General features: G+C 34.3%; 1 protein-coding gene and 1 pseudogene across 3 annotated transcripts; both read left to right on the forward strand.

The window, feature by feature from the left end:
- The first annotated feature begins 8,820 nt into the window (after positions 1 to 8,820).
- On the forward strand, positions 8,821 to 15,019 carry LOC120207755 (annotated as a pseudogene).
- On the forward strand, positions 14,756 to 17,992 carry LOC120207793 (hypersensitive-induced reaction 1 protein-like). Of its 3 annotated transcripts, none has more exons than XM_039207218.1 (6): positions 14,756 to 14,834; positions 16,260 to 16,476; positions 16,826 to 16,946; positions 17,069 to 17,160; positions 17,263 to 17,359; positions 17,454 to 17,992. In XM_039207218.1, exons 2-6 carry the CDS (start codon positions 16,288 to 16,290, stop codon positions 17,807 to 17,809), a joined length of 855 nt encoding a protein of 284 aa, XP_039063149.1. In that variant the 5' UTR covers positions 14,756 to 14,834; positions 16,260 to 16,287; the 3' UTR covers positions 17,810 to 17,992. The 3 variants fall into 3 exon arrangements, with proteins under 3 accessions (XP_039063149.1, XP_039063140.1, XP_039063158.1); XM_039207209.1 differs by lacking the exon at positions 14,756 to 14,834 and adding an exon at positions 15,880 to 15,942; XM_039207227.1 differs by lacking the exon at positions 14,756 to 14,834 and adding an exon at positions 15,913 to 15,942 and having other exon boundaries at positions 16,276 to 16,476.
- Positions 17,993 to 21,299: the final 3,307 nt, after the last annotated feature.

The raw sequence follows: 21,299 nt of genomic DNA on the forward strand, positions 1-21,299 counted from the left end.
TATTATATGTTTTTCGACGTCCTGAATCTGAATCCGAAGTCCGTTTCGTCAAATTCGAACCCGATAAACTGTTTTTGACTAATTAATCACTCGATTCGATTCGTTTTTTGCAATTAAGCTCTGTTTTTAATGAAATTTCGGTTGATATGTATCCAAGGAATTATTAGAAGTTGATTTCAAGATCGAGGGCGTTCGAATGGAATTTATATGGTCGATCAGTATGGTACGAAAATCGAGGTAATACATTACTACCTTTTCATGCTTTATAAAACATATTGGTATTGATAAATGCATGAATGAAAATGTTTGGTTTTATCTGAATAATTAATTAATTTTTACACTCGATACGAATGAGGTAGAAAATAGGTAACTGAATAAGGCTCAGATGACTATTATAAGAAATTGGAGGACAGTTGGAATTAAATTACAAGTTCTGGGATTAAGTGATAAAGAAATCAGCCATGGATATGTAGATTATAATTTATCTCATTAAAGGTACTAGGATGATAAATTATGAGAATACTTCGATTAGGTAAAATTATGAAAATACCCTTATGTTGTAATAAGGACAAGAATTGACTCTATAAGTTTGATAAGAAATTTTAAAGACATATTGATATGATGAAACTAATGATGTGTACAGAAAATACTGGTTTTGCTTAGGAAATCTGGATAACCGATTTCTAAATCCAAGATAGTTTGTACAAGATACTAGAAGTTTTGTTAAGGAATAATTCAAAGTATAGAGATTATCCGGGAAAGCGATTAAACCCATAATCTCTAAATTATAATTATCCTTGTTAAGAGTTTTAATACTGAAATTATCTTGTTAGGGAATTACAAAAATACCCTTGAAAGGTAAAAATAGTCCGAGTTAACCATGAACGAGAAAGTACTTTGAGGATTCGTACTTAACCGATAAATTACATATTTCATTATTAAGATCCTGCCTTTATAGAAAATTCTTGGTAACCTGTTGTAACATCTGAGAAGGCACTTGACTCGAAAATCTCTGAGTTATGAATAATAATTTATCGAGGGTGATATTTTGTCATAATAGCTCGAAGGGACTGACATAATGATAAGTTTAATTTTAATAATAAGATCGGACGGAATGAATTATTGTAATACATTGGATCTGTAAAATGACCAAAATATCCCTGGAATGGAAATGACCAAGAATATCACCAAATTCAAGAATGATTGGATATCCTCGAGCTCTGAAATTAATGGAACAAAACTGAGCACCAAATGACTAAAATACCCTTAGGTGGCGTTTGGTTGGATGGAATCTCTTAGAATTAGTGGGAATTGGAATCCAATTCCACCACTTTCCCATGTTTGGTTCAAGATTTTCAAGGGAATTGGAATCCCTGATAGAATTTAATTCCATCAAATGAGGGAAAGTGAATTCCATCCAAAAATGGATGGAATTCAATTCCCTTGTTGGAGGGAATTGAAATTTGACCATACAACCTCATCAATCCTTTGGTAACTTATTCATATATTGAATAAAAATATTTTTTATTTCATTTCGGGTCGGGTTTCTAAGTCATATATTCGGGTCGGGTCGGGTCGGGTGAAACTTTATTTTGGTCGGGCCGGGTCGGGTTTTTTTAAGTGTGATATTCGGGTCGGGTCGGGTTCGTGTTTAGGGTGAAAAAAACCGGACCGGCTCGAAAATATATATAATTCAGGTCAGGTCGGATTAAGTCACTGTTTTTATTAAATAAAAATAGTTTTTTATTATTTCGGGTCGGGTCGGGTCGAATTTCTAATTCATATATTCGGGTCAGGTCGGATGAAAATTTATTTTGTTCGGGTCGGGTCGGGTTTTTTAAGTGTGATATTCAGGTCGAGTCGGGTCGGGTTTTTTTAAGTGTGATATTCGGGTCAGGTCGGGTCGGGTTCGGGTTTAGGGTGAATAAAAATATTTTTTTAATTGAATAATTACAATAATACCCCTCTATATATAATTTTTTTCAATTAAGTCAATGTTTTTATTGAATAAAAGTATTTTTTTATTATTTTGAGTCGTGTCGGGTCGAGTTTCTAATTCATATATTGAATAAAAATAGTTTTTGGTATATTTTTTGGCAACTAATTAACATACTCCGATTGGAATGTATCAAAATAATGTTCTATCTTTTGGTAACTTATTAACATATTTTGATTGCGATGATTTTAACTTATAATGTTTATTAGCATGATTTTTATAATTTATTGAAATGAATAATCAATCAATAAAAATGAAAATTTAACATTTTTTAATTTTTTATAATATATTACTACATGTAAGTTGTAAAATAAACTAAAATAAAGCAAAAAAACAAGAAGGGCAATTCTGTCATTTTACATTACTGAAATCAAATTCATCTGACATGTCTGCGAACCAAACAGAATATGGAATTGGATTCCAATTCCATTTCATGCCAACCAAACAGAATATGGAATTGGATTCCAATTCCTACAGATTCTAATTCCTTCACAGATTCCAATTCCCTCATAAACATTCCAGCGAACCAAACGCCACCTTATGACCTAGACTAAGTAGATGTTTTGGATTAATTAAGGAATCCAAGTAAATATGGGTGTTATACTACCCTTAAAATTTATGGAACACAAATTAACTGAGTCGATCAACCGTAATGATATGTCAGTACCTGAACGCCATAGATATTACTTGAATGTGTGTTTGTCTTCTCAAGTTTGGCTCAATGATAATTTTGGAAGTATTCAACTCAGCTCAACTCTAGATCGCATTCAGTACTAAGAATTTGATATTTGTTCGACAAATCAACCACGAATACCGAACTAAACTGAACATAAGTACAATATGTATCCAAAATTCAGAAAACAATCGAATTACTATGGAAAACTCTGAAAATAAGTAATCTCAATGACTGAGGATTAAATAAGTGATTTAGATGAGTTTGAAAACGTTAATGAACATACATGATGTAATGTTCTTATTGGTCATGAACTACAAATCAAACATGTCAGCATTTCATGATATCGTGGAAGCGTGGAAATGAAATAAAGAGCATTAGAATATCTGTTAGTTCCCTTAAGATCTATTCAGTGATGATTTCGAATATGATCTATTCAGTGATGATTTCGATAAATCACATTCTGAATAACAGATGATTCCGTCAGCTAATAAACTCTTCCAACATTGATTCTAACTTCCGACATTCTATCGATAAACTGAAGATCTGTGTTTCTCTGCCCGATAAGATTATCCAATATCTCTGAATAATATCTGTAAACACTGGTGTCTTCCCTAATTACATGAATGTTTTATCTGATTTTCGATTTGAATTTGTTCTGATATCTGATCTGAATTCTGTTTTGATTTCTGATATCTCCGTTTACTAACGGAAAAATGTTTTAATTAGGGGTATTGTTGAAGGAAGTATTTCTGCAGGTTCCTCGGCTTTGTGCTCAGGGCCTTACAGGTTGCGTGGGTTGGGTGTATGGTTCTGGGGAACCTACACAAACAGATTTTGAAAGGATGGGGGTAGTTTTATGTTTTTAAAAATATATTTTTAAAGATCTGTATCTTTTTACTGGTTTTGCGGGAACACACTAGATGACATATTCTAATCTCCTGAACCTAGACATCCAAAATATTTCCATCTGAACTGAATACTATTTGTTACTACCTGAAATATCAGTAAGATCTCCGCTCAACATAAAGATTTGTAGTTGTCTGAGCCGATAAGGAAATATATTTTTTATGTATATGCATGTTCTTCAGCATCATCTGGTAGTTTGTATTACTGAGCTTTCCAAAGCTCACTCTGTTACTCACCTTTTCAGGTCAAAGGAATCGTACCAGTGCATCTATCGACATCAGTATTGGAGTTCTTTCGACGTTGCTTGCAGATTATGGTACTTCTGATTAGGGGGCATGTAGATTGTATTTTGTTTTATATCTGAGTCTGAAAACCTGTTATATTTCTGAATATTAATAAATCATTTTATGATTTTATATATTTTAATAAAAATTTTAAATTTTCCATTATTTGTACGGTGGGTCGCTCTGGTGGCCCTAATGTGACATCCGGGATCGGATCAGGTTACCCGCATTGGTCTGAGGGGTTACATTTAGTGGTATCACAGTTATGTTTGAATCAAAATTTTCAAGATAGATCGGCCGGTTGAATCTCAAAAAGATGTCTGATCAGTACATGCCCATAGACTACAATCGTACTTCTCTGAGTCGAAACTCCAAGGTTGAGTCCCTATCTATAACGAACAAACCTAAGTTTTTATCCGTTAAGGCTCTACCTTTGAATAAAGGAATACCAATAACGTCTGTCTAAATTCTGTAAAGTACCACACAAGCCATGTGAGATTTACTCATCTGAGAAATTCTGACCCGACTCCAGAAATGAAATTGGGATATGCTATTGCTCTGTGAGCCTATTCTCGTAACCAATACTGAATTGATTCCTCAAGAAATTTTCGTTTGGATTCTTTTATTGAAATGAGGAAAAGTTCTAATAAGAATGTATGCTCAACTGGTTAAGGATTAGTGGATGATCCATATTTCTATAAAAGCTACTTGAAGATATGGAAGAATTGATAGAATTTTCATTTCTGCAATTCTGTGACATGAATGAATTTCGAGGACGAAATTCTTTTAACGACCGGAGAATTCTAACACCCCAATTTAGGGGCTAAATTTTTAGAAATTATAAAGTAGGGAATTTAAAGTGGTATTTTGGAACAAATTGGGGATTAAAAAATCGCAAAGTTAGCATACCATTTTATAAAGTGTAGAAAATTCAGTGACTAAACTCATAAATTACCCATTTTTCTTTTAGAGAGAATTATAAACCTCTACCCAGTATGTTTCTGCATATTTTTTCCTCATTTTCCTATTACCGATCAACTACTTTGAGCTCTGATCTATTCCCCGTCCCGCCATCGTTTGACGATTCGAAACCACCATCATGTTCGTTGTCGACTGAAGAACAAAACCCTTCAAAGCACTTGCCGTGAATCGGCGTCGTTCGTCATCAATTTCAATCGGAAGTATTGTCAGTTTTAACTCAATCTCCCATACCATTGTTATCTTGTGTCGTTCCGAGTCTACCGGTGTCCGTCGCATCTCCGTCGTCACCGGCACATGGAGGGTTGAGAAAGTAAAAAAATTTCGATGTTTCGGAATTGAGCTCTCCACCGTTCAAAATTTTGAACCGAGCTTGGTAAGTGTCTTAAAATCGCTTAAAATAATTTTAGAAATTTTTCGGACACCGTATCACTGTTCACGCACCGCCCTTGCGCGTGGGGGAGCTTCGAAAATTGTTGGGGCTGTTTGACCCAGTTTTGACCCGACCCGTTTGACCCGCTTTGACCTGTTGACCTGACTCGTGTGACCCAGTTTGACCTCGACCCGACCTGTTGACCGTTGACCGACCATTGACTTTGACCAAAAAGTCAAATTTTTCAGAAATTCATATTTTATGTTTTTCGACAACCTAAGTTCGATTCCGAAGTTCATTTTCCAAATTCAAACCCGAAAGTCTCGAAATTGCCAGTTAAACCTGTTGACTTTGACTTTGATCGAAAAGTCAAAATTTTCGAAAAGTCATATTTTATGTTTTTTGACGTCCTGAATCTGAATCTGAATATGAAGTCCATTTCGTCAAATTCGAACCCGGTAAGCTGTTTTTGATTGATTAATCACTCGATTTGATCCGTTTTTTGCAATTAAGCTCCGTTTTTAATGAAAATTCTGTTGATATATATCTAAGGAATTATTGGAAGTTGATTTCAAGATCGAGGGCGTTCGAATGGAATTTATATGGTCGATCAGTATGGCACGAAAATCGAGGTAATACATTACTACATTTTCATGCTTTATGAAATATGTTGTTATTGATAAATGCATTAATGAAAATGTTTTGTTTTATCATAATAGTTAATTAATTTTTACACTCGATACGAATGCGGTAGAAAGTAAGTAACTGAATATGGCTCAAATGACTATTATAAGAAATTAGAGGACAGTTGAATTAAATTACAAGTTCTGGGATTAAGTGATAAAGAAATCAGCCATGGATATGTAGATTATAATTTATCTCATTAAAGGTACTAGGATGATAAATTATGAGAATACTTCGATTAGGTAAAATTATGAAAATACCCTTATGTTGTAATAAGGACAAGAATTGACTCTGGAAATTGGATAAGAAATTTTAAAGACATATTGATATGATAAAACTAATGATGTGTACAGAAAATACTGGTTTTGCTTAGGAAATCTGGATAATCGATTTTTAAATCCAAGATGGCTTGTACAAGATACTAGAAGTTTTGTTAAGGAATAATTTAAAGTTTAGAGATTATCCAGGAAAGCGATTAAACCCAGAATCTCTAAATTATAATTATCCTTGTTAAGAGTTTTAATACTGAAATTACCTGGTTAGGGAATTACGAAAATGCCCTTAAGAGGTAAAAATAGTCCGAGTTGACCATGAACGAGAAAGTACTTTGAGGATTCGTACTTAACCCGATAAATTACATATTTCATTATTAAGATCCTGTTTTTGTAGAAAATTCCTGGTAACCTGTTGTAACATCTGATAAGGCACTTGACCCGAAAATCTCTGAGTTATGAATAATAATTTATCGAGGGTGATATTTTGTCATAATAGCTCGAAGGGACTGACATAATGATAAGTTTGATTTTAATAATAAGATCGGACGGAATGAATTATTGTAATACATTGGATTTGTAAAATGACCAAAATATACCTGGAATGGAAATGACCAAGAATATCACCAAACTCAGGAATGACTGGATATCCTCGAGCTCTGAAATTAATGGAATAAAACTGAGCACCAGAATGGCCAAAATACCCTTATGGCCTAGATTAAGTAGATGTTTTGGATTAATTAAGGAATCCAAGTAAATATGGGTGTTATACTACCATTAAAAGTTATGGAACACAACTTAACTGAGTCGATCAACCGTAATGATATGTCAGTACCTAAACGGCATAGAGATTACTTGAATGAATGTTCGTCTTCTCAAGTTTGGCTCAATGATAATTTTGGAAGTATTCAACTCAGCTCAACTCTATATCGCATTCAGTACTAAGAATTTGATATTTGTTCGACAAATCAACCACGAATACCGAACTAAACTGAACGGAAGTACAATATGTATCCAAAATTCAGAAAACAACCGAATTACTCTGGAAAACTCTGAAGTAACCAGGATAGACTTGACTGTTAAATGAAATAAGTAACCTCAATGACTGAGGATTAAATAAGTGATTTGGATGAGTCTGGAAACGTTAATGAAAATACATGATGTAATGTTCTTATGGGTCATGAACTACAAATCAATCATGTCAGCATTTCAAGATATCGTGGAAGCATGGAAATGAAATAAAGAGCATTGGAATATCTGTTAGTTTCCTTAATATCTATTCAGTGATGATTCCGAAGATGATATATTCAGTGATGATCTCGATAAATCACATTCTGAATAACAGATGATTCCGTCAGCTAATAAACTCTTCCAACACTGATTCTAACTTCCGACATTCTATCGGTAAACTGAAGATCTGTGTTTCTCTGCCTGATAAGATTATCCAGTATCTCTGAATAATATCTGTAAACACTAGTGTGTTCCCTAATTACATGAATGTTTTATCTGATTTCCGATTTGAATTCTGTTCTGATATCTGATATGAATTCTGTTTTGATTTCTGATATCTCTGTTTACTGACGGAAAAATATTTTAATTGGGGGGTATTGTTGAAGGAAGTATTTTTGCAAGTTCCTCGGCTTTGTGCTCAGGGCCTTACAGGTTGTGTGGGTTGGGTGTATGGTTCTGGGGAACCTACACAAACAAATTTTGAAATGATGGGGTAGTGTTATGTTTTTAAAAATATATTTTTAAAGATCTGTATCTTTTTACTGGTTTTGCGGGAACACACTAGATAACCTATTCTGATCTCCAGAACCTAGACATCCGAAATATTTCCATCTGAACTGAATACTATCTGTTACTACCTGGAATATCAGTATGATCTCCGCTCAACATAAAGATCTGTAGTTGTCTAAACCGATAAGGAAATATATGTTTATATGTATTTGCACGTTCTTCAGCATCATCTGGTAGTTTTATGTTACTGAGCTTTCCAAAGCTCACTCTGTTACTCACCTTTTCAGGTCAAAGGAATTGTACCAGTGCATCTATCAACATTAGTATTGGAGTTCTTCCGGCGTTGCTTGCAGAGTATGATACTTGTGATTAGGGGGCATGTAGATTGTATTTTGTTTTATATCTGAGTCTGAAAACCTGTTATATTTCTGAATATTAATAAATCATTTTATGATTTTACATAATTTAATAAAGTTTTAAATTTTTATTATTTTTACGGTGGGTCGCTCTGGTGGCCCTAATGTGACATTCCAGATCGGATCGGGTTACCCGCATCGGTCTGAGAGGGTTACACTCTACGACATGATAAAATGTCCAAGAGAAGAAATCAGGACTGTTGGACATTACTTGTTCCATGATGTTTTGGGCAATTCTATTCCTTCCAATAAGGGTGAGATAATAAAAAAGAAGGGAAAAAAACTTGAAGAACTCAATTAAAAGAATAGGAAAATTCAATGGCTAATTTAACCATTATGCGAAATAAAAAACGTTATATAACAGAAACAAAATTCCCGCTTTCGTCAAATCCAGGATTCAAAATTTAAAGTTGTCGTCCCTCCAATTCCATTTCCAAACACAATAACTCTCCCTCTCCACTCCGCCATCTCAAGCTCACTTCCTTTGCTCTTCGCTGCAAAACATGGCGGAATCTCTCTCTCGTCGTTACACGAACAGTCGCAAGCAGAAATCTCTCGGCCTCCTTTGCTCCAAGTCAATCACAATTCCCTCTCTCTCACTTTCAGCTCTTTCCATTTTCAATTCTAAGATTTACCTTCCTTTCCCCTTTCATTTTTTGACGTTCCAGTTTTTTGAGCATGTATAACAAGGAAGGCACTGAAATCATTGGCCTTGACGAAGCCGCTGCAAAACTAGGTCTTTTATTTCCGTCTTTTAAAAAAAATGTCTATGTTTTTATGCTTTTTTTCTATATATATAATTTCTTTTGGGGGGCGATTTTCAGGAGTTGAAAGACGGAGGATCTATGACATTGTCAATGTTTTTGAAAGTGTTGGGATAATTTTCTTTTTCTGTTTTTTGTTAGAGACTGCGATTGATTTTTCTTCAGTGTGCTTTGTGCATGACTTCACGAATCTGTCTTGTAATTTGCTGCTGATTATATTATAGTGAATTTCTTCTCTTGTACATGTTTTCTTTTTTACCTTTTTGATTTGCGATTGATTGCTTTCCATTATAATTTAACTTTTTCCACTCAAAGTTTGATTTATGGACTATGGTTTACATGTAAGTGGTTTCCTTTTTGCCACAATGTATTTAGGTTCTCACAAGAAAGGCTAAGAACAAATATACATGGAAAGGTTTTGGAGCAATTCCGAAGGCTTTACAAGATCTAAAGGTAGAGCAAATTGTTTCGTTGGTTAGTCTAATGTTGTAAAAGCTGGTTGAAAATTGAACTGATTTTTTTTATAAAATTTGTTCCGTCGTTTCATTTTACGGCAGGAAGAAGGCTTCAGTTGTGATTTCCAAAAAAACTGGGTGAAAACAACAATGCAAAGGTAAGCAAAATTTTTTTAAGTGTTTTCCCTTTCCATCGAATGGTTTTCTTTTGCTTATGAAAACCATCTGATTTTAATTGTTTCAGATCTTGGATGATGATGACGATCATGGAGAGGATGAAGGTTTCTCCAATACCAACGATGGGAGCCAGACTGAGACTTCAAGATCTAGCTCTGTTCTTAAGTCTTCGTCCTCGAAAGTTGATAAATTTTCAATTTCATCAACTTCGTTCCTTCTAATTCCCTTAAGATATTAATTTAAAAAGCAGTCGTGGAGTAGAATACTGACTGTTCTATAGTGATAGTAATTTTGTTCGAAATTATTACTGTAAAAAATAATAATATAAAATTGAATATGCAAATAATGGTGAACTGCTGTCGCAATTTAACTAATAGGGCCAATAATTCATAATAATAAGTTGTTATTCCCGTTATTGTTTCATTACGGTAATTTTTTTTAGGAAAAGAAAAAATTTATCTGTCTATTACGACATTTAAAATTATTATGTTTTAAAATAAATTATGTAAATTTTAAAATAAAATCACAATCGCGATATTCAGAGTGATCGCATTAACTATTATACCGATAATTGTGATAAAATCAACATAATGAAAATGTGACCGCAAGGTTTACAACTACAATTTAAATCTTTGTTTATGCTGATTGAAATGATCTACTCTTGGTTTTAAAAAGTGCGTCCTGAGTGCGCCTAGACGTAGAGCACTTATGGACTCATCAAAAATCGCCTACAAAGTTGTAAGCGAAGCGAGGTACAGAAGACGTACCAAGGCGCTTGCTTTTGTGACGACAAGCACATCACTGCTTTTTTCTTCTTCTTTTATATAGTAGACAAGAATAAAAACTTTTAATTTAATGGCACATAACGGTAAAAAACCTAGTCTCATTTTGTTTATAAAAAATAAAAAACCCTCCACTTTTCTTTTTTCTATGGTAAAAACTTTTTGATTATATTATAAAATAATTAAACAGAAACCCTTCATCACTTTAAAATTAATTATTATATTCACATATTATAAAATTTAAAATTATTATTTTTTCATTAATATTATTTTTATTAATTAATTATATTATATGTTGTTAAAGTATGATCTTAATTTTAAATTAATCCCTAAACTTTTTAATGTTTTAATTTCATCCCTAATATATGATATACTTTTAAATTAGTCCTCAAAACTTTAAAATTTTTAATTTCATCCCTAAACTATGATTTTTATTCTAATTTGGTCCCTTGAACTATGGATTTTTGTTTATGTATCATATTGTAAGGATGAAATCAAAATATTCAAAAGTTTAAAGATCAATTTAAGATGAGAGTTATAGTGATTTAGGAGTGAATCAATGGGTAATGAGAATAAATATGTTGATTTATAAAAGCCTATGAATGGTGCGCGGTTTCTTCCTATGCCTTATGCCTAGGCTCCAAAAACCTTTTGCGCATCGGTGCCTCTTGCGGCCTTAAAAACCAAGGCTTTGATATGCAGCGTAAACAATCAATGCTTAAGTGAAATTTAACGGTGATTTAGTATGCAACTGCTGAAAGCATCTTATGAATTGTCTTCTGATGTCTGCAGATAACCGAAGGGAAAAGTCCTTGGGGCTACTTACTCAGAATTTCGTTATTTCTCTGTTGTAATGTGAGACCCTTGTTCTTGCACCCTATAAATTGCCGTGATATTACTTTGTTTTGGTTGTTATTTGATGTTTCTAGGTAAATGCTTTTCAGGCCTCGATGAAGCAGCCAGGTTGTTGCTCGGGAATGCTAACAAAACCTCAGTAATGAGAAGTAACAAACCATTACTATTTCCACCTCATTGTCAGTCAGCATGGGTTGGATCGAGCTTTTCGACTAAAATATTAAATGTTTTCTATCGTATCTTATCCGACTCAAATTTAGAAGGGTTTTCACCTAATCTGATTTTTAAGTTAAGACCAGCACCCAACTTGATTTTTAAATTAAATCTTGCATCCGACTTTATCTACATATATATCATTCATTTTTATAAAGCAAAATAAAGATTTGATTGAAAAAAAAATATTATTGTAATTATTTTTAAATATAAAAGAAATAATTATAATATTATGTTGAACCAGATTTTTTTTTCACTCTAAATTTAAATCCGAATTTAACCCACCCTTAAAAAAACCGATCTTGACTTGAAATTTGAACTTCAAAATAAAAGATCAATTTTATCGTATCAAATCAAATCAGGTTTTAACTTTTCAGATCTGGGTGAAATGTCTATCGCTGTTGTGAATTGAGGAACTTATAGAAAGGGATAACAGATTGACTGATTTGTTATTTTGATGGTTTCAACAGCAAAAGTGAGGCGGTTGTATGGCATTGCAAATGTGTTGTCTTCCATGAATCTTATTGAGAAGGTAAACATAACATAGAAAACCAGAAAAAGGCTTAGAATAACTTAAACTTTGATTTGTGTAGCCATGGAAGTTGGAATTGTTATAGTTACAGGTTTAAGTTACAAGTGCCACTTATTTTTTTAAATTTAAACGAATGTTTGTGCAGACCCAGACTGCAGCTACCCGGAAACCTGCGTTTAGGTGGTTGGGGCTGAGAGGGAAATCAATTGTTCTTAGTGAGTCCAAGAAAAGGATGTTCGGAACTGATGTCACAAACAAGGTTGATTCTTCAAATGATCAGAATTCCAACCAGTGCATTAAGTGGCAAAAGCATGAAAAAGTTGAAATTTTGGCTGATACAAGTCGTTTGGAGGACTGGAAACAAGGTTCAAAGAGCAATCACTTTGGTCCTTTTGCACCTATAAACTTGACCAGGATTTGTAACTCTGAGAATGATGCCCAACCGGTTCACGACTGGGAGAACCTTGCTTCTACATACCACCCTCAGTATCACAACCAAGGTAAGGTATAAGTTGCATTCTCCACTATACACAACTGTATAGTAGTTTCTTTAATCGTATTAAGACCTTTTCGCTGCATTGTTAACGCCAACAAATAAGTGCTGTTCCGATCAGGTTCGTGTAATGTCACTTTGAATCTTGATAATATTCGATTCGGTTCGATATAAATTTAGTTTATGTCTATGATAAGTGGGGTCGACTTAGGAATCAAGTATGATTAATATTACATCAGTTAATTTTTTGGGACTTAACCTGAGATCTTTTAGTCAATTCAGTATGAATTGAGCATTAGTCTCACTGTATTATAAAGATGGATAATACAAAAGGTGGTAGCTAACTAACAGTATACTAATATCGAACGATTAAATTATTATCAAATGTAGTGGTTAACTATTAATATAATATAACACGAATAAAATGACTTTAGTGGTTAAAGGAATGATGTACACTTGTACACAAATTCTCCCCAAAAGTCAATGCCTTGTGTCCTACACAAGTACATAATCATTTTCCAGTTTATATGATAAATTTGGAGAATTTTTCTTTTCTTTTTTCTTTTTACCCTTTGATCTTTGTGGATAAATAGTGCCTGCCTAAAAGAAAGATCATCTGTTCGAGTTCAAGAACAGCTTGAAATACCCAAAAGTTTATATAAAAATATTTGGTTAGGAAAATTGATTTGGACTTATTTTCAATTCCTAAACCCAAACTCAAGCCCCAACAATTTCTTTTTCTTTTCAAAGAACAAAAAGCTTTTGTTAGGCTAAATTATACTTTTGGTCACTTTTATTTCATTTTATTATTATTTTGATCACCCAATTGTTGAAAGTTATGGTATGATTGTTCATATTATTGATTTATCATGTTATAGTTACCTGAACGTTACGAGATGTATAAATAAAATAGACATAATGATAAAATTATCTGAATATTTGTACAAATGATCATTTTGTTTTTTATTTTCTAGAAAGTATTTTAGCTTCTAATGTTTTAACATTTTGATCAAAATAGTAATTGTTAGACTAAAATTGTTAGTTGACTAATAGTTAATACATCACATATGTTATTGATATGATATTTTTACAGGTGTTCAACTGATGATGTGACATAGGTCACAATAATTCAACTATCTTAAGGTGAGAATAATTTCTAAACGTGAGCTTCCTTGATCCTAGTTTTCATATATCTTAAAAAATTATTTTAAAATTCATGTGAGTTACCTGTTAATACGAACATAAACGAATCAAACAAACAACGATAATGTTATAATTTTGCATTTTTTTATTAATTTGGGGGTAAATACAAGGTAATGTCTATCTCAAGATAACTTCTCAATCATTTGATCACTAATCTATTCTTACATTTTTTCTTGGTCACTCTATTATTATTATTTAAAATCATATTTAATGTTATGTTTGATTTCTGTTTCAATCACACATCATTAACCTTGAGTATTAATTTAACAAAAATAATGATGTGACATAACATAATAACGATTTTAATCTTTAAAATTTATAGATTCTACGAAATTAATGTTAATTCAAAATAATTCATAATATTTAAAATTCTTATATATACCTCACATATATCTTCAACCCACCAATCATTTGAGACAGATTCAATCTTTTGTATATATTTCATACCATTCACAACTACGTCACTCTTGGCCAACTTCCCATGCAACTCCACCTTCACCACCTCATTCCTAGTGGGGCTGATCCCTACGTGGTAGATCTTCTTTTCCATGTAAACAACTGTGTGTGCTTAACGCTTTCATTTTGATAAAGTTCTTCACGAGGTCTTGAGGTTGTTCATCCTGTAAGGCAATCTTTTAATAAATTAATTTATGAATTAGAATCGATTTGATAGTATATATATATATATATATTATGTCATTATTATTGTTTTGTTAAGTCAACTATTAAATAAAACGGTGAATGGTCAAAATGAAAGTAAAACATATATCAAGTATATTTTTAAAAAATAGTTAACTAATTAAAATAGAAAAATAAAAATAGGTTGATGACCAAATAGATAATTTAGCCTAAGAAAACATTACTTGCCGATTACAAGAAATGTTTTCTTGTAATAATCGGGGATGGTGGAATCCAGGTTTTGAGCCCACTGTTTCAATTCGAATATATGTGCGTCTTCTTTATCTTGTTCTTCTTCAAGAACCCCTATTCGAAAAGCAACAACTAATGATAAAAAGAGAATTCCAGTAAAATCAGGTAAATATAACCTTCTCCCTCCATCTTTTCGATCTCAATTTTACATATGAAGAACCTTCTTTTAATCTTCCCTTCAAAATGCAGTCCACTTCAGCATTCTACTTGTTTCTGAACTGATTCCATCAATGACAACAAACACAATTGACCAAAAACAAGAAACTCGTGTTCATGATTCCGCTGTTTAAGCCGGCAACAAGAGATTAGCTGTCACTGTCCATTAATGGAAATCTTTTTTTTTATATATGTAAATTTAGTCTAATACGATTATGGAGTATACCTGTTTCCTTGTTAATTTCCCCTATGAATTTTGTCTTGATAGATACAACCCATGACGAAGTTTTTAAGGTTTATGGCAGTTCCATTCAATCAATAGGGTTAATGTCATGATATGTTCGTGGGTTTTAAAGAAATAAGATTCTCTTCACATGCTGAGACGTCTGGGGAGTTTTACTGGCTGTAGTAGTATTAGGATCAGTATTCGTTTCTTTTAATACAATAATTATTATTTTCAAATTTGAGGTGTCTCAACTGATGAACAATTAAAATTGAGAAAAAAACAATGAGATCTGCGAGTCCGTACCCCACTGATCCTGTCGGGGTGCAGAAGCAGAACCTCGAAGTACATGTTTACCGTTTAGGGTTTTGTGTTAAGTGCATGTACCATAATGTATATGTTCTTAGGGTTTTTAGGGTTAGGGTGTGCTTTTAGCATTTCTCTTGTACTACTGGCGTCGATCATAGTGATTTTTTTATTTTCGGTTCAAAGTTCTCCATTAAAAGTTTTTCACCTAAATCCATGTGTTCATCTCTTTCTCCTTTTGATTTTCTTGTTATTATCTTCTTAATTACATAACGATTATTTACATATATTACCATTTATTAATGGAAGAAGTAATGGTCACTACCATTACAGTTGAAGACAACTTGATATTTATTTATTTGTTTATTTTATCATATAAGTTGCTAAGAAAGAAAGTAGTGGAATAAAACTCTGTTGACTTATTGAAAAATATCCTTAGGCAACTTGCAGATGTCTCTATTTATATACACTACATTTTCATTTATGTCTATCTCTTCCTCTGCTCTGTCTTCCTTTGTTTATTAAGTTGTAAGTCTTCTAAATCCTTTGTAAAGTCTTCCTTTGTTTATTAAGTATCGGAATTGGGCTGGTTTATATGAATCAAAGTTGTGATTTGCCAAACTTTTTTTTTTTTTTTTAATTTCCACTCAAAGTTGATCTGGTTTAAGTTGGGAAGGTTATTTTGTGTTTATGTTGTTTTCTGTTATGGTATTCATGTTATGAGGTTAATATTTATGTCCTACATGTGCAGAAACCATTGATTATGACTTATGTTGCATGCTAGTGGAATATGCTAGTTCCATGTTAGCATTTTTATTTGTTTTTTTATTGAATCTGATATATAGACTGTTGGAGTCCCAGAGCAAAGAGAACATGGGTAATCTGTTATGTTGTATACAAGTTGACCAGTCTACAGTAGCCATCAAGGAGAGATTCGGCAAGTTTGAGGATGTTCTCGAACCCGGATGCCATTGCCTACCTTGGTTTCTTGGAAGTCAACTTGCTGGTCACCTCTCCCTAAGGTTGCAGCAGTTGGATGTTCGGTGCGAAACCAAGACTAAGGTCCGTCTATCGACTTATTTTCTGTATAACTCTGGACATCTTTAGATGATGATTGATGAATATAAGTTGCTTTTTAGTTCTTGTGTACCTTTATTATCTTATCCAACTTTAGCATATACAGTCTTGTTTATTCTTTGGTCAATTTCTCTGTCTCTGATGGTGGAGGAAGGACTAATTCATTATTGTGAAGAAATATAATTGTCGAGTACTCATGAGCAGCATAGATTCAACGAAATATTCTGGTTGTCTTGCTTTCAAATCGCTTTTATTTATGAAATAGTGTTTTTAGACAGAACATGCTTCTGTTATGCAGTTTGAAACTAAGTGAACATTATGGTCATCTTATCAGGACAATGTCTTTGTCAATGTTGTTGCATCTATTCAATACCGGGCACTTGCAGACAAGGCGAACGATGCCTTTTACAAACTGACAAATACAAGGACACAAATTCAAGCTTATGTTTTTGATGGTATGAACAATTTTCTGTGGACTATGCATTCACATTGTGCTCATATTCACATGTTCTTTTGACGTTTGATTTCTTGTTGAAAAAGTGAAGGATTGAAGCTGATTTTCGTTTAATATGTTTAGTTATTCGAGCAACTGTTCCGAAGCTAAATCTGGATGATGTTTTCGAACAAAAGAATGAAATTGCGAAAGCCGTTGAAGAGGAACTTGAGAAGGTAATCAATTTGATTAAGGCTTTGTCATGTTAGGTTGTTGCAATTGTGAAGCTGGTATGTAAATATGTTTCTAACTCTGTCGTCGTCTTGCTGTTCTTACAGGCTATGTCTGCCTATGGGTATGAGATTGTCCAGACACTTATTGTGGACATAGAACCCGACGAGCATGTGAAGCGTGCAATGAATGAAATCAACGCTGGTAAAATACTCTGTGCCTCTTACTCAGTTCTTGCTCTTTCAGACTTGTTATTTGTTTTCCTCAATATGATTTTCTGATTGTATTGTAATTGCAGCTGCAAGGCTGAGGGTGGCAGCTAATGAGAAAGCGGAGGCCGAGAAGATTTTGCAGATCAAACGAGCTGAAGGTGAGGCCGAGTCTAAATATTTGTCAGGGTTGGGTATTGCTCGCCAACGACAAGCGATTGTTGATGGGCTGCGAGATAGCGTGCTTGGATTCTCTGTTAATGTCCCGGGGACTACCGCAAAGGATGTCATGGACATGGTCCTGGTCACTCAGTACTTTGACACCATGAAAGAAATCGGTGCTGCTTCTAAATCCTCGGCGGTGTTTATCCCTCATGGTCCTGGAGCCGTTCGTGACGTCGCGACTCAGATTCGTGATGGACTCCTCCAGGCTACACAGCAGTAAAATACCACATCTCAAAGGTTTATACTGGGTTCTGCTTAAGACAAGACAAGCTTTATTATAATTTTTGTTTAAGGATATAATGTTTGGTTTTAATGTTTCCATGTTTAGTTCTTGGTGCCTTGCCCTTGTTTATTTGTAGTAGTCTCTTTTATATAAAGAGAATTGTTGTACATATGTGATGATTATCGCGTGAGGAACTTATACTGAACTGAATTTTCTCTCTTCTGTTGGTGGGTTTTCTCGAGATTTGCGTTCATCTACAATTTCATGCCAGCTTTCTTAAGATTTTCGATGAGTTCTTTTGTATGAATGCATTGATCTTAGATTACATGAATGGAAGCTTTGGCTTTAGTTTCGATGATCACGTTCTATCCAATCACTGAATGTTCATTTTTTTTAGAAAAATGGACAGTAAGCGCTTGATATAACCTTGAAATTTTTCTCTTACAAACCCAATATTTAATTTGTGAACCAAATAAATCAAATCCAATACGGTAGAAAGAAGCAATACAACGGCAAATGAAAATTTTAATAACAATTATGATTGTTGCGTGCTCAACGTTCAAGCCCTATTACAAAGAACAAAAAGCTAAACATGGGAGAGAGAAAAGTAGAGAGAGAGAGAGAAAAGTTGAAAGGGAAAATAGGTTCAGGCGAGGTTTGGAAGGCTTTTGTCGATAATCTAAGTAGGAGATTTTCTCGGCGTGAACTTAGAGATATTTTTTCGTCTCAGGGAACTGTGGAGAGAGTTTTTATCCCGAAAGAAACTAAAAACCCAAAATATAGATTTTCCACTTTCGCTTTTGTTCAGTTTGAGAGGGAATCTGGTTTGAGGAGAGCAATTGATATGTTAAATGATTCACTGATAGATGGGAGAAGGATTTCAGTTGGTGTTGCAAAATACAATGAAGTTCGTCCAAGGAATGTGGCCAAGAATAGTCCAGTTCAGTTGGGTCCAGTTTCGATTACAGCAGGTCCTTCAAAGTTGAAAGAGGCTGATTTTTCCATTAGGAGTGTTAGGGATGACAGATCGTACAAAGAGGCTTTACTGACTGAGGATATGAGGAACAATACTTTGGGGTATAGGGAGACACATTCTGTTGGGAATCAAAGGGAGAAAGCATTGAAGAATGTTATGGAAATGCATATTCCCTCTGAGAATCGGAACTGGGTCAAAAGATCTTTAACAGAGATTTTTAAGCTCTCTTTAGATATTAAGTCAGTTCAGGAGTTCTTCATTACTAATGGTTACGAAGTTCAGATTGTTGGTTGGGGTTATGCCCGTAATTCCTGTGTTATCACTTTCAAATCTCTCGAAGAAATGATGGAGGCATGGACAAAGAAGAGAGATGTAATAAACTTTTGTTTTGATAGATTAGCACCTTTACTGAATGAAGAAGGTGTTCCAATGGCTTATTGTCAGCTTGAGTTAAGTGGGGTTCCTCTGTTATGTTGGGATGAATCCTTCTTGGAACGAGCTGCTGGAAGATGGGGAAGTATGGTAGAAATCCATGAGTCCACTAAGAACAGGGAGGATCTCTAGTCTGTGAGGATTCTTTTGCGAGTTGCAAGTCCTTTCGATGTTCCAGAATTCACTAATTTTGGATCCTATGGCAGATCGTATCGGATTAAGATCAAAGTTGGAGAGGGCTGGGGAAGATGCAAATCCTTTTTCAAATTTTTTTCGGTGATCGGTGCAGATGGGAAACAGTATGGCGAGTTGGGGTCTGAGGAAGGTAGAGTCAGGGAGAAGTCAGAATATGAGGAAAGTTCAGTCAAATCAGCAGAGATGTTCAGACAGAAGGTTGACTTGTGGAATGATGATGGTGTCTCTTTCGGCACAGCACAGTCTGATGGGGAAATGCACTTTCCAAGACTTTCTAAACATGGGAAAGGCATTAAAGAGGGTTGTCAGGTGTTCAGAATGGTGGGAATACCATAGTAGGTGAGTTTGCAGGTTTGGGCATCAGAAATTCAAATATTTCGGCTAATGGGCCGGAGGCCCTATCTGTTGACAATGAGCTGACTGGATCGGAGGCTTCAAGTTTTTTCCTTCTGGGCCAGGATATACAATTAACAAGTTTGGTAAACTGGTTAAAAACAGGGGAATTATAGAGCTAGCAGTGTTATAAACAAGAATAAAGGGACCAGTTGCATTTCAGCTTCGTCTGCCAGTGTAGATATTAAGGTTCCTGATCCTAATTTTTCGCTGATAGTTCCTAACTCGAATTGTTTAAAGAGCCAGTTAAGAATAAAGCGATGGTGGTGCATAGAAGCTCGCTATCCACAAAAAGTGAGCCTCTACAGAGAAGGAGAATGGCCAGTTACAGCAAAGTTTATAGAAGGAGGGAGAGAAACAATGGCATGGGGAGATTCATAAGGAAACTAATGGTACAGAGGTTGTTCCAGTTCAAAACAAAGTTTGTGATCAGGTCTGCACGCCAATACAAAAGATTTCTACAGCAACATAGCTTAATTCTCCAGGCAGAGAGGAGACAAATTAGTAGAGAAGCTAGGATTAGAAGTCTCGATGGAGAGCCAGAGGGTTGTGTTACGGACAGTCATTTGATTTTCCAAATCAGGATTTTGCAAAAGAAGGGCAAGAAGATCATTGGTAAGAGAAGCGCTAGAACATGTCGATATTTCTACAGCCTCTTCTACAGAATTTTCAGAGCTTTTAGATGAATAGTAGCCACATGGCAAGTGAGTCGATTTTGGGGTCTCTTTACTAAGGGGAAGGAAGCTTTTCTGGACAAAATAATTAAATTAGAACAGGGCTTGAATTTGGCCAGTTGAGTTTGCCATAGTGGGGAAGTCAGGTTCTCAAGAAATTTATGAAAGACAAATTAGCATAATTTCATGGAATGGTTAGGGGCTTGGGGAAAAGAGAAAAACATAAAGCAGTCCAGATTGGTCTCTACCTCACATCCTTCTTTTCTTTGGTTACAAGAAACTAAAATAGAGAAGGTTCAAAGGTCTTTTCTGAGAAGGAATGGACTGAATAATCTTCAGAGTGTATTGAATCCCAGCTATTGGTTCTTCAGGGGCTTATTATGTTGTTGGGATGACAATGTTTGAGATGGAAATCACTGCATTAACAGAAGATCATTGCTGTTGTAGGGAAATTCAGGCTGCATCAATTCAGAAGTGTCCTCATTATGTTTATGGCCTTCAGTGGAGGAAGAAAAAGAGAGTTTTTTTGAAGAACTCAGTGTTCATCTCTGGACAGAACCTGCCGGTTTGTGTTGGAGGAGATTTTAATGTTATTTGTGAAGATGAGAAGGGGTAAAGCACAAAATAGGTTCTCTATGAGGATTTTCTCTCAGTTTATTCAGTCTTTAGGTTTGATTAATCTGCCTTTGAATGGGGGAAGGTTCACTTGGTGTAATAACCAAGATGATCCAACTTTTGTTAGATTGGACAGATTTTTGGTGGATGGTCAATTTTTAGCTACTTTTCCTGAGATTTCTCAGTCTCTTATTCCTAAATC

The sequence above is a fragment of the Hibiscus syriacus genome, unplaced genomic scaffold, assembly GCF_006381635.1.
Source record: "Hibiscus syriacus cultivar Baekdansim isolate YM2019G1 unplaced genomic scaffold, ASM638163v2 tig00000495_pilon, whole genome shotgun sequence".
NCBI lineage: Eukaryota > Viridiplantae > Streptophyta > Magnoliopsida > Malvales > Malvaceae > Hibiscus > Hibiscus syriacus.